General features: G+C 40.6%; 1 protein-coding gene across 2 annotated transcripts in view; it reads right to left on the bottom strand.

Annotated features, from left to right (window-relative positions):
• LOC311150091 (intermediate filament protein ON3-like) overlaps window positions 1-3,943 on the bottom strand; it is a 409,178-nt gene extending 405,235 nt beyond the window's left edge. Inside the window, exons 1-5 of one of the 2 annotated variants that reach the window (XR_014615070.1) lie at window positions 3,425-3,936; window positions 1,582-1,790; window positions 823-883; window positions 628-723; window positions 131-295 (exon numbers count right to left, since the gene is read on the bottom strand). Coding sequence is in view for 1 of the 2 variants with exons in the window: in XM_084187363.1 (XP_084043489.1) it covers window positions 131-295; window positions 628-723; window positions 823-883; window positions 1,582-1,790; window positions 3,425-3,850 (957 nt within the window). In the remaining variant the exon portion in view is untranslated. Of the gene's footprint in view, window positions 1-130; window positions 296-627; window positions 724-822; window positions 884-1,581; window positions 1,791-3,424 lie in introns of both variants that reach the window. The other variant, XM_084187363.1, reaches the window with a different exon arrangement.
• Window positions 3,944-14,283: the final 10,340 nt, after the last annotated feature.

Here is a 14,283-nt window from a genome sequence, read left to right on the forward strand (position 1 = left end):
ATTTGACATCAACTTATGTTCATTTTAACCACATACAGTGTACTGAAAGGCTATTAGCAGCCCTGAACATAATTCAGCGACCAAAGGGAGAAAATATATTTAACCACTATAGAGGAGCCCATTACTGTACCTTGCTCTTGTACCATGTCTCCGCCTCGGCCCGACTCTTGTTGGCGACGTCCTCATACTGGGCGCGCACTTCAGCCACAATGGCGTCCATGTCTAAGTTACGGCTGTTGTCCATCTCCACCACCACTGAGGTGTTCTTAACCTGGTCCTGCAGCTCACGCAGCTCCTGGAGAGAGAGAGAAGGAGAGAGAGAGAGGAGAGAGAAGAGAGAGAGAGACCATCAAACACTTGGCCTATTGCAGATAAGGCTTTCAGACTTCTGCCTACCCCAGAGATAAAACCCCACCCAGATTGAGTCCATCTGTTTGACGTCAAAGTCGAGATGCCAAACAGATGTCAGTAAAACTGCAGATCCATATTCCGTATCTCAGTAAATAAATAAACTATACGCAAATACATCAAAGCGGTTGTTGGAAGCCGCCAACAACACATCTGGTTGTAATGAATGAGTGTCTTATTAACAACTGAAGTAGCTAAGTGATGAGCTCAGTGCCATACCTCCTCATAGATCTGCCTCAGGAAGTTGATTTCATCGGTCAGGCTCTCTAGCTTAGCCTCCAGCTCAACCTTGTTCATGTAGGCCTCATCCACGTCCTGAGTGGAACATTCACAATCAATATGTTAATAAGATGGCAAGATGACAGTAAGAGAATGCCAGAAAAAATGAATGGGATCCAAACTTAAGTTACTAACCTTCTTAATGAGCACAAAGTCATTTTCACACTCTGTACGCTTGTTGATCTCATCTTCATACCTGAGAAGAAGATAGAGAGCTATGTTAGCTTTTTTCAGATAATCATATATTCAAGATTACATTTATATATTTCTATGTCATAATTACATTGTAACTATTTATTATGTGTTATTGTTGTTATATAGTTAATATACCGTTTTCACACTAGGGGGCATGAGTGCTACGTCCACAACAAATATGAGTCTGGGAATTGTTTTCTACTGTGGTATCTTGACTCCATGCCAAACTTGTGCGGTGTTTCTTTACTCCTGAGGACATAGACTGATTATGTGCTCATATCATTTGTCAGTTCCGACATATATGTGGCACTGGTGTGTGCGCCATGATGCAGCTATCTGTGTGACATGAAGCTGAAAGACATCCAGCTCTGTCATCTAAATTATTTTCACCTCCAGACATATGAAATAGAATGTTCCCTCCAGGAACGCTTATTCAATGATGTGAAAACAATGGACTGCAGTTGGGTGTTGTCCATCCATAGTACTGAGATGACCTATTACTGGAGTGTCCTGTATTACTGATTAAATCAAAAACCATGAAACTCCCTTTACTAACATGCGTTCCATGACCTTATCTCTACAATGGTGCTATGCACTGGGACAGAAGCCCAATCAAAGCATTTCCTGAGAATGTGGCTGATGATCTGCTAGGTAAAATGAGTGTCATTTGAAGTCACTTGTTCTTGAAGTCTAACTCACTTGTTCTTGAAGTCCTCGACCAGACCCTGCATGTTGTGCAGGTCAGCCTCCAGCCTCATTTTGTCGTTGCCCAGGCTGTCCAACTGTCTGCGCAGGTTGGCGATGTAGGCCTCGAACATGGCATCAATGTTGGAGCGGGTGGTGGTCTGTCCCTGGAGGAGGCCCCACTTGGTCTCCAGCATTTTGTTCTGCTGTTCCAGGAAGCGTACCTGTGTGTAGAGAGAGGGGGTAGATGTTTATTCATTTGATAGGCACATTGATCACAAGTGTATCACATTATATTGATGCCTTTGGGCCTTTTTCAATTTTTTATACAAGAAAATAAAGTTAAGAATATCATTTTAGAATAAAAGGACATTAGGAACTTCGATGGTGGGCTAACATGACTCATCCATGACTATCATGTCATCCTCATGTGAACTTTCCAATCTTCCAATGGAGAAATTAGGGTGTTTATTGCTTCAATTAGTGTTTGGAAATTGTAGGGGCAGCTGACTCTGTTTTCAGGCTAGACCTAGCAAGCTGTTTTTCCAAGGAAGCTATGATGTGCATCCTGACTGGAGGCAGAGGGGGCAGATGGAAAGAGCTGGTGCTTTAGACTTCCTTCATGTTTTCCTGTTTTAAAAGCGAGAGGTCGGGAGGTGGAGAATAGAGGGGAACAGGACAAAGGTGTGGGAGGGGCTTCATCTAACTGGCTAGAATGTACATATTTAACTGCAGTATACAGGTAGGTGTAATGGGGGAGGGCGAGAGCATGCAGGCTGACATGTTGGCTCACTAACAATAGGGTGAGAAAATAGATAGATGGCTCTCAGTGGACATTGCTCCTGGCTGAACCTCAGGTGAGATCAGGAATTCTGCTAAAATGGCCGCATCAACTGTTATTGGCTAAGAGTCAATACCTAGAAATAAGTATAAAAGGGAATTATGGGCTATTTGCTAACTATTATTTAGTTTATTTGGAAGCATGCAGTGGAGAAATCTATTTCTAATTAGTTTTGTTCCTTTTTATGTAATCAATCCACTGTTGTTAGCTAGAACATGAAACCAGCTGCCCTTTTTAAATATTAACCCACTGGAGCAGGCTACGCATGTGAGACAGATAGGCCAGTAGAAAAGCCATAACGAAAACGCCCCCAGGCATGAATTAAAGCAATATCAAACATTGCTATCACTTGTAAATGTTATCTATTGATGTTTGACCGTGTTCAGATATTGCCCTCCATCTACCTTATTTGTCATGTCCTCCAGGGTGGGGGCAGGACACATACACCCCTCTGCAGGGTCAGGGTAGCCATTCCCAAAGTGAACCAGATCACTAGCTATGAGCTATACTCTAACCAGAGACAGACACACCCTTCTGTAGAAACTCTCTCCCCCACCCCACCCTGCTGCACTTTTGTTATTCATCACTATAAAAGGACAATTACTGCAAAATCATTAGATGTGAATTCTTGAGAACCCAGGGAAAAACGATCACAATTAGTTTGTTCGACTGTATCTGTGCTTTGTTCAATATCAGACTTTTCTAAATTTCCTTCCCTTTTCCAAACTCATGAGTTTGCTTGTGCGTGTAATCAACCTAACATACTGTAACAGAGCTCCCATGGCATGTACCAGCGTTACACAAAGTGGACTTTCTATGGATCTTCTCCACTGTTCCACACCTCAGCATTCTAATGGCTAATAGAGATAGATTAATAAAAATCCCAGAGTACATGACTGTCTGTACTTCCCTTTAAAGTTTTCTGGTAGTTTACAAGCTCCAGGCAAAATACATTGTCAGATATCTTCATAGGCACAGAAAGACAGACAGACAGACAGACAAGTTACCAGGACTGACCTTATCGATGAAGGAGGCAAAGCGGTTGTTGAGGCCCTTGATCTGTTCTTTCTCACGGGTGCGGACGATCTGGATGTTGGGATCGATGTCCAGGTTGAGGGGGGCAAGCAGGCTCTTGTTCACTTGGACAGCAGTGATGGGGGCATGAGAGCCGCCACCCATCCCCATCCCCATCCCCATCCCCATCCCTAGGCCCATGCCACCTCCATAGGCAGAGGAGCTGGAAATGTAGCTGCCGCCTCCACCACCGGCCCCGAACCCACCTCCCATGCCTCTGTTGGCCCCTCCATAGGAGCTGCGGGCGCTGTAGCTCTGGCGTGAGGCCCCCTGGCTGGGTCCAGAGTAGGACATGCTGCTAAAGCTGCGAGGGGCTGCCCCAGAGGAAGAGGACTTGACGGTATAGCTGGTGGTTTTCCTGACTGACATTCTGACTGGTCTTGAATGGTTGGTGAGTGCAGGAAAATCAGAGGGCGATAAAGTGGCAGGCGGGCTTGTCTTGAGTACTGGGGAAACCGGAGTGGATAGACAGAGAATTAGCTACAGCACTGGTTTTAAGAGCCTCCCTGGTGGGAGGGGCCAATGGCCAACTCTCATTGGCCAGGCCTCTGGGTGAAGGGTAGGAGAGGGAGGAGTTGTGCAGTGTAACAGAACACTTTTTGTTTCTAACACAAGCCTACCAAATTATAACCTGGCTTTTGGAGCCTGTTAGGAAAAACAGCATTTTGTAGGTATTTTGAGGTGTTTTCTTCCGTGATGAAGGTACAGCATAGGGGCTGGGGCTTTAGAATAACTGTTGAAATGTGAAAGCCTGAGGTGAAATATGATAGCAGCATGTCCCCACAGGCTATTGTGTAAACAGATCTGAGGCCTTGTGTCAGTCCTTACCCTGCTCCTTGCTAAACTTTCAGATCTATTTATGTTGTTGTATGCTCAGGTATCATTGTGTTTTAGTAGGTTTGGATGGTAACACTTTACATTAATCTAGGCTTTATAAGTAGATTGTTAATCATTAGTTGAGTTTAGGAATCAATAATAAACACACATAATTAATTGGTTTAAAGGGTGTGATTTTTTTTACTATCACACTATTTGTAAAACATCAAAATGTCAACCACACAATTTAAACCAATGTATTACTAACCATTTTCTACAGATTCATAAATGATCTGTACATAAGTGTATCAACTGATTTATGAACCCTTTTTAATGTATTTATCTGTTAATCTAAACTTTGTTTTACCTTTTCTTTAGCACTCCCTCAGCTTATTCAAATTGTCATGCAGTTGAACAGAGTCACCTCTCAGCATAGCTTTAAATAGTCAAATTTGTCACATGACAAGGGTTCAGAAGCTTGTCAGTAAATCTCATGGAATGAAGTTGCCAAGTAGAACTATTGCTCTTTGTTTCATTACCTGGTTGCAGACAGGTCCAGCTAGATACTGTATTGAAGGTGTGAAACAGGATGCCTTGTAAACCATGAACGTAATGAGCTTAGAACCACTCAGGGTTTTAATAACTTGTATGAATGAATGAACTTGTATGAATTACTGCTGCCAATAGGCCATGTCCTGATATCATATCACAGACACCGTTTTTTTAAATTAATTGACCTCATAAAATGTATGCACTCACTAACTGTAAGTCGCTCTGGATAAGAGCGTCTGCTAAATGACAAAAAAATTAAATTTTAAATATAAGCTTTACTATTAGTTAAATAATAATTTTCTGAACCATCATGTTCTCAATCAGCCGTAGTAATGTCTCAGCACAACCAGTTATAAATGGAAACTGGGACAACTGCACCGAACAGCTAGGTACTCGTTATTTTCACCCAATGGGACTTGTTGTAGTAGTATGGAGCGAGGCCTGAGGCTGCATGCATTATCTGTGTCTGGGGCAACATGTTACAGAAACCCATGTCAGAATATCATGGTGATAAGGTGATGATGGCTAACTGTGTTATGATTTACTGAAGGCTGCCAAAAGTTGCAGGCAAATAGACCTTTGTCTAGCTATAGTCAAATCGAATCAAATCAAATGTTATTGGCCACATGCGCCGAATACAACAGGTGTAGACATTACAGTGAAATGCTTACTTACAGCCCTTAACCAACAATGCATTTATTTTTTAATAAAAAAAGTAAAATAAAACAACAACAAAAAAGTGTTGAGAAAAAAAGAGCAGAAGTCAAATAAAATAACAGTAGGGAGGCTATATATACAGGGGATACCGGTGCAGAGTCAATGTGCCGGGGCACCGGCTAGTTGAGGTAGTTGAGGTAATATGTACATGTGGGTAGAGTTAAAGTGACTATGCATAAATAATTAACAGAGTAGCAGCAGCGTAAAAGGTAGGGGTGGGGGTGGGGGGGCAGTGCAAATAGTTTGGGTAGCCATGATTAGCTGTTCAGGAGTCTTATGGCTTGGGGGTAGAAGCTGTTGAGAAGTCTTTTGGACCTAGACTTGGCACTACGGTACCGCTTGCCGTGCGGTAGCAGAGAGAACAGTCTATGACTAGGGTGCTGTTGTGTTCGTAATCTTGATTACCTCAATACTACTTGTATGATGTAGCAATATGTGCTGCCTACCACAATGAGTAGGGTCATCTTTTCAGGAAGGAAATTCCAGTATTATTGAGCTGTACAACATCAATCAGGATAGATGTTATGTAAAGAGAGAGGCTATCATTTGGCTACTGTTTTTACAGAGGTTTCTGTTGGGTGTGAGCATTTGTGATAATAAATCAATCATTTGTGATAGTACACAATACCTTGGCACTGTTGCCCCTCTCCACCTTTCCTCTCTAGTCTCAGAGAGTGAGTCATCACTCCTTGAGCCAAACCCTCCTTCCTCTCTCCATCCCTTCTCGTCCCACCAACAAACCCCTTGGCCTTGTTATTGCCATGGAAACCTTGAGAAATACATTATGGGTGACTCCCTCACTCCCTTGAAATAGATCCAAGTGTGTGAGCTGTGTGACTGTAATGTCCACAGACAGTTTAACAGTCTTACATACCATGAAAAACATGTGTGGGTGAGTGACAATATCGACACACTATCGTCAATGCAAGAGCCATATACAAATTCAAGATCTTTAAATATATTAATTTAAGCACCTCCTTACAATTTAGTTTGGGCACTTACTACCATTTCAGATTAGCACGGGATGTGATTACCAGTTGACCCTATTGCTTTCAAAACAGTTGACCTATTCATTCCAAACTTACATCAGAGCATGCTCTACTAATCAATTTATCACCTGATCGAATCACCTTTCGCCTTATTTGGCCTCAAAAGTGTCAGTGAAGTATTTATGACCACTCCTTTCTTATCTGTACATCAGGGAACAACACAGAGGACCCCTTTTCTACAGTCTACATTCTCTGTCCCTCCCCGTGCAGTGCACACACTAAGATGATTGCTTCATCAACTGTGTTTACCTCTGTTGTCTTAGGCTGGTATCTATTAGCTAACCTCTTAGCTACCGGGTTACTGAAGAGTTCATCTCTTGTGGACAGATTCTCGCGGACAGATGACACGGCGTGAATCTGTCAAGGCTCACGTAGAATTGTGTGATTACGAGCAGCAGGGGATCCTAGTTTTTCGTTTTCATCATTGATTATTTGAATGAATCGGGATTGGGTGTGAAGGTGGTGCTTAAACTGGTGCAGTGATTTTCAAGCCTGTGTGCGGATGAGAAACGGTTTCCAAGGCTTTGGCCAAGAGTTTCCATTTGCGAGGGAGGAGACTTCGCTTCCTTCCTTTGCACAAAGGTAATCACAATTGTTAATGGCATTCCCCCCAGAAGTTAAACAGGAAATGACAAACTTTTGCGAGCATATTTTACTTCTGCGTAACTGAGATTACTGAAGAGTCATCTTATTTTAAATAATGTAGAGTGGTCGTTTAACATACAGACCACTTTACACAGAGATGATTGTATTGATGTGCATTTAAGCTTTGTGTGCAGTCAGCTCTGGGTAAAGGGCAGTAAGAAATATCTCTCTCAACCTTTGACCCCCACAGAGGACCCAGAAAGGGTGTGTCTAGGTCTGGGTGTGTCTGTGTATGTTGTGGAACTTGTGCAACTCCCTTAGGTCACAAGTGCTTCTAGTCCAATGAATTGTTTTAGAATAAGGGGGTGGAGATTGAATCTCATTACCATACATTTTAGCAAAATAACTCACATATTATTCATGTGTTTATGCCTTTTTGTGGCAAGGTGTTGACACATTTAGAAGGACTTATACAGTTGTGGTGCTTTCACAAACATTCTTCTTTATTGAGGACATCCGATGCACTGCGGTGAAGTATCAGTTTCAAGCAAAGCCCAGACCACTTTCAATGTGCAAACGCCACCATAATAGATTGATGTCAATATGGTGTTTATGTTTTGTTTGACTGTTGTTAAACTATTGTTAAATTATTGTTATGTTTATTGTTAAATTGTTGGTACTCAAGTAGCCATCGCTGACAAGCTACAATGCATGTGCATGACTTAAGAGTTGTAAGGCCATTGTAAAGCAATTGCTCTGCACCATACTTTAAACTGCTGAAATGCTGCCCCGCCTCTCAAATTGCACATACCCTTTTCTTACTGCACTTTCACCAATGTGTCTGGTTCTTAGATCCTGTTTGGAGACATGTGAAGGTTGACCATATCCCCAACCCCAAGTCAAGGAAATAAATAACGTGTGTCAACGGAAAAGCATGGTCCTACATACAGTGCTGAGCCTAATTGAACATTGCCTGCAAAGAGGGTTTTTGACTCCAGATTTGCTGGAACATTCTCTTTCTCACTATCTCCCATTACAGAGCATTTTCTGTTCAGCGTTTGCTTACTGGAATTTCTGCTGTTCTTGGAGGATAGATATTACCTGTGATCTTTCTTTCACTTTTATGAAACTGTGCTGTCCTGTAGTGATCCCTTTTAATGGCTTTTCTTTTCTGCCTTTCGCTGACACAACCACTGTCGTTATGGCAACAGCGTTACCACAGATCACTGATGACTTTACCAGATACACTTGCCATGGAAAGTTGAGGGATGTTGCCATGGACACCGGGATAAGTATAGCCATACAATGTGTAATCACTTGTGAGGATATACCGCAAAAGTGCATGCATAGTGGATAATTTGTGGCAAAAGTGTGCGCTTTACGATTTGAACAGTGCAAACTCATTCAAAGACATACAAACGCATGCAGCAAAAATAGACTTGCAAATTCAAACATTGTAGTTCACCAACAAATGTAAATATTGACAGTGCATCCTCCTGGCACATTTTCTGTGCAGGAGGCCTCCCCGTCCCCATTAGACTAAACACACCTTCAGTAAAAATACAAAGACAAATAAATTGACGTTGTGCCTTTGCATGGAGAGGAAGCATCTGAGTTATGCTTGTTTATACGCCAAATTCTACAGTTTATGATTTCCTAGCTGTCAGTTTTATGTAGTAAAAGATTAAAGAAGTATGAATTTACAAAAGCCGCTTTTTGAATTGTAGTCCATTTCCTGTTCCCTGTCCTTAATCAGACTCATTTATTTAGTTATGTGTCTGGTTTAATTTTTTTCTCCCATTTTTTTTTTCTCCATTAGGCAACAAAACATGGAGCTCATCAAAAATAATCAACCGACTGTTCATTATCATCAACAAATGTTATGTCATAATAAAAACTATCTCAAACGTGAAAGTTGTATTCCAACCACCTGACGCAAAAACACGAAGTAGTTCAGACCACAAATCACTTCAGAGCTGCCCAGACATGCAGTACTTTAATTATTTATAGTTATTATGCCCAGTGCAGTAACCCTAGTCAAAAAATCCTATAGGATTCCCCCAAAAATAATCCAATAGAAAATCCTTTCAGATTTTGGAACCTATCCTATAGGATAGAATCCTATAGGACTTATCCCATAGGATCCTATAGGAGTCCAATAGGACTGGTTCCAAAATCTGACAGGATTTTTCTACTAGGGATCTACCAGAAATCATGAAAATGGTGTTGACTTGCCTATAGTAAGGCACATACACTACCGTTCAAAAGTTTGGGGTCCTTGTTTTCGAAAGAAAAGCAATTTTTTTGTCCATTAAAACAACATCAAATTGATCAGAAATACATTGTAGACATTGTTAATGTTGTAAATGGCTGTTGTAGCTGGAAACGGCAGATTTTTAATGGAATATCTACATAGGCGTACAGAGGCCCATTATCAGCAACCATCAGTCCTGTGTTCCAATGGCATGTTGTGTTTGCTAATCCAAGTTTATCATTTTAAAAGGATAATTCATAATTAGAAAACCCTTTTGCAATTATGTTAGCACAGCTGAAAACTGTTATGCTGATTAAAGAAGCAATAAAACTGGCCTTCTTGAGACTAGTTGAGTATCTGGAGCATCAGCAATTGTGGGTTTGATTACAGGCTCAAAATGGGCAGAAACAAAGAACTTCCTTCTGAAACTCGTCAGTCTATTCTTGTTCTGAGAAATGAAGGCTATTCCATGCGAGAAATGCCAATAAATTGAAGATCTCGTACAACGCTGTGTACTACTCCCTTCACAGAACAGCGCAAATTGGCTCTAACCAGAAGAAAGAGGAGTGGGAGGCCCCAGTGCACAACTGAGCAAGAGGACAAATACATTAGAGTGTCTAGTTTGAGAAACAGACGCCTCACAGGTCCTCAACTGGCAGCTTCATTAAATAGTGACATGATCAGCCACTCTTAAAGGGACAGGCTTTCTTACAGGTGACTAAAACAGAAATTAATATAGAACTGTTGTTTCTGATCAACGAATATGTTGTAATTAATGTTGTTGTATTGTACTGGAACTAATGACAACAAACTATAATTTAGTTGGTTAAATTAAGGAGAAATAAATCTAATAGAGTACCACAGTATGAGTCATAATACCCATCTTATTTTAAGTGTTTCTAAAATCCCCTATGGGAAAAATGAATGGTGGAAAAACTATTGGAACCATTTCCCAGTTTGACCGCTTGGTTTTATGGGTATTATGACACCTCCTCTGGGCTCTATTGGCATCTGATTGGGGTGACAAAATCCTACAAGACTTATCAAAATCCTATATGATAGATGTACTTTTAATCTGTCTGTCTGAATATTTCAAGACATGGCACATGAGGGTGCAGTGAGATACCTGATGGGTTGGATGATAATTTTCTCATCAATCAGTTTGAAAAAAACATATACTTAAAATAAACTAATCCTCCATCGATAACACAATACTTTATTATCTAAATGTTGAAACTGCATGGTTGACAGAGAGAAACAAAATGGTGCAGTTTGAGGCCATGTGGCACAGAAAGATATGGCCGTGTGACAGGTGGGTCTGGGCAAGGGTGATGTTGTGGATGTTTGTGTGCGTCTGTATGTTGTCGTTTGTCTGTGAATGTTTCATTTTGTTTAAAAAATATATCATAAATAAAATGTAAAAAAATTAAAATATATATATACAGTACCAGTCAAAAGTTTGGACACACCTACTCATTCAAGGGTTTTTCTTTATATTTACTATTTTCTACATTGTAGAATAATATTGAAGACATCAAAACTTCTTCAAAGTAGCCATCCTTTGCCTTGATGAAATCTTTGCACACTCTTGGGATTCTATCAACCAGCTTCACCTGGAATGCTTTTCCAACAGTCTTGAAGGACTTGCCACATATGCTGAGCAGTTGTTGGCTGATTTTCCTTCACTCTGCGGTCCAACTCATCCCAAACCATCTCAATTGGGTTGAGGTCAGGTGATTGTGGAGGCCAGGTCATCTGATGCAGCACTCCATCACTCTCCTTCTTGGTCAAATAGCCCTTATACAGCCTGGAGGTGTGTTTTGGGTCATTATCCAGTTGAAAAACAAATGATAGTCCCACTAAGCCCAAACCAGATGAGATGGCGTATCGCTGCAGAATGCTGTGGTAGCCATAGTGGTTAAGTGTGCCTTGAATTCTAAATAAATCACTGACAGTGTCACCAGCAAAGCACCCCCACACCATCACACATTTACATTTACATTTACGTCATTTAGCAGATGCTCTTATCCAGAGCGACTTACAAATTGGTGAATTCACCCTATAGCCAGTGGGATAACCACTTTACAATTTTTTTATTTTTTTTTTTTTTTTTTGGGGGGGGGGGGGGGGTAGAAGGATTACTTTATCCTATCCCAGGTATTCCTTAAAGAGGTGGGGTTTCAAATGTCACACCTCCTCCTCCATGCTTCATGGTGGGAACCACACATGCGGAGATCATCCGTTCACCTACTCTATGTCCCAGTTTCATCATAGCGCTAGATGGTTTTTGCAACAGACCTTCATGTCTTAAAGTAATTTTATTTTTATTTTTATTTTACCTTTATTTAACTAGGCAAGTCAGTTAAGAACAAATTCTTATTTACAATGACGGCCTACACCAGCCAAACCTGGACAACGCTGGGCCAAGGTAATGATGGACTGTCATTTCTCTTTGCTTATTTGATCTGTTCTTGCCATAATATGGACTTGGTCTTTTACCAAATAGGGCTGTCTTCTGTATATAACCCCTACCTTGTCAAAACACAACTGATTAGCTCAAACGCATTAAGAAGGAAAGATATTCCACAAATTAACTTTTAACAAGGCACACCTGTTAATTGAAATGCATTCCAGGTGACTACCTCATGAAGCTGGTTGAGAGAATGCCAAGCCAAAGCTGTCATCGAGGCAAAGGGTGGCTACTTTGAAGAATCTCAAATATAAAATATATTTTGATTTGTTTTACACTTTTTTGGTTTCTACATGATTCCATATGTGTCATTTCATAGTTTTGATGTCTTCACTATTATTCTACAATGTAGAAAATAGTCAAAATAAAGAAAATCCCTGGAATGAGTAGGTGTGTCCAAACTTTTGACTTGTACTGTGTATATATATGATCCAATCGGATTACTTTCGATTTCCAATAAGAAAAAAAAGTAGTTCAATAGAATTCCAATAGGATTCTGATAGAGGTGACACAGGTAGTCTAGCGGTTAAGAGCATTGGGCCAGTAACTGAAAGGTTGCTGGTTTGGATCCCATTGCGCCTGTAAGTCGCCCTGAATAAGAGAGTCTGCTAAATGACTAAAATGTAAATCTATTGGAAAAATCACTAATCCTATAGGATTTTTTGACTAGGGAAAAAATGTGATTTCTTTCTATGTTTTATATATTTCCACACTATGAGGTGGGAATAATACTGTGAAATTGTGAAAACTATAATAATTCCCTTTTAGTCTAAGAGCTGTTTGACAAGACTGCCTGAAATGTCAGCCTGTTTTGTTGGGATGGAGTTTTGGTGACATCCCCATGTGGTAAATTAGTTAATAGACCAATTAGAAAGAAAGTTCCAAACCTGTCTGCTTTCCTAGCAAAATTATTGCTTGAGAAATTGCTCTTTGCTAAGAAGCTATTTTTGTTTCTTTTTGACCATTGTAATAGAAAACTATCACAGTAAAATACTTAATTGTAACCCAGAAATGATTTGATGTTGAGATAGAAACGGCTGCATTGGACTTTTAAGGAAGAGTGTTCAAGTAAAACCTACAGCAAGGTCCTCAAGACGTGGAAAACGTTAAATATTATACAATCACAAATCTGACTCATATTGTTATAATCCACTTTTCTACTGGTAGTGTATTTGTTGCCAAAATGTATACAAGGATTCTCACAAAATTAGCAGCTTGCTTCTTAGTCATTTTGAGGAGGGCTCTTCGAGAACATTAAGGTGAACAGATGTGGTTTATCCATAGACTGTAAGGGTTTATCACTGACTTTTAATACCGCTTATTACGTTACTGTGGTCAAAGTACCCTCATTTGAAGTTAGAAGGAGGATAAGTCCTATGTTAAATAAATGGAAATGTGATTCTCCCTAGAGAGCGTCAAATGTTGAAGTTTTACTTCCAGAAGGCTGTGGGACATTGGGAACTGCATGGAAAAGAAAAGTATTGTGGATGACTTTGGCTTCAGCCTTGGAATGCGTAAAGAGTATTTGACCGATATCCCTCCAACTTCATTTGATAATGCACTGACAAATCACTTTGGAAGTTTGGTGTGTATGTGTCTGGGGTTGAGTGGGGGCAGGTGAGCTGCTGGTGTGTGTGTATCAACAACGTGGTCTCAGGGCAATTCGTATTATTCTGTATGTAAATCTGAGACAATCCATTTAGTATGATATATTACATTACGTTCGGTTACATTATGAATGGCATAGGTATCGTACAATATCATATTAATTATAGGATGTTAAGTATCATACGTCTTACCCGGTCGCACAATAGTATACGAATTGTATGAACTTATTATAAATCAACCAGCTTCACTATTATTCTACAAGGTAGAAAATAGTTAAACAAGAAAAAAAAAAAATGTATATACCGCTCTTTTGCCCTCAGAACAGCCTCAATTTGTCGGGGCATGGACTCTACAAAGTCTCGAAAGCGTTCCACAGGGATGCTGGCCCATGTTGACTCCAATGCTTCCCACAGTTGTGTCGAGTTGGCTGGATGTCCTTTGGGTGGTGGACCATTCTTGATACACACGGGAAACTGTTGAGTGTGAAAAACCCAGCAGCGTTACAGTTCATGACACAACCCGGTGCGCCTGGCACCTACTACCATACCCCATTCAAAGGCACTTACATTTTGTGTCTTGCCCACTCACCCTCTGAATGGCACACATACACAATCCATGTATCAATTGTCTCAAGGCTTATTGATGTCACTTGTTAAACTAAAACATGTGTCATTGCTAGTACTGTAGCTAGATGGTTCCTTTTACCTTAGCTGCAGACAGCCTCCAGCCACAGACAGACAGTGGTATTATG

The sequence above is a fragment of the Coregonus lavaretus genome, assembly GCF_964263955.1.
Source record: "Coregonus lavaretus genome assembly, chromosome: 22".
In the NCBI taxonomy this organism is placed as follows: Eukaryota; Metazoa; Chordata; class Actinopteri; order Salmoniformes; family Salmonidae; genus Coregonus; species Coregonus lavaretus.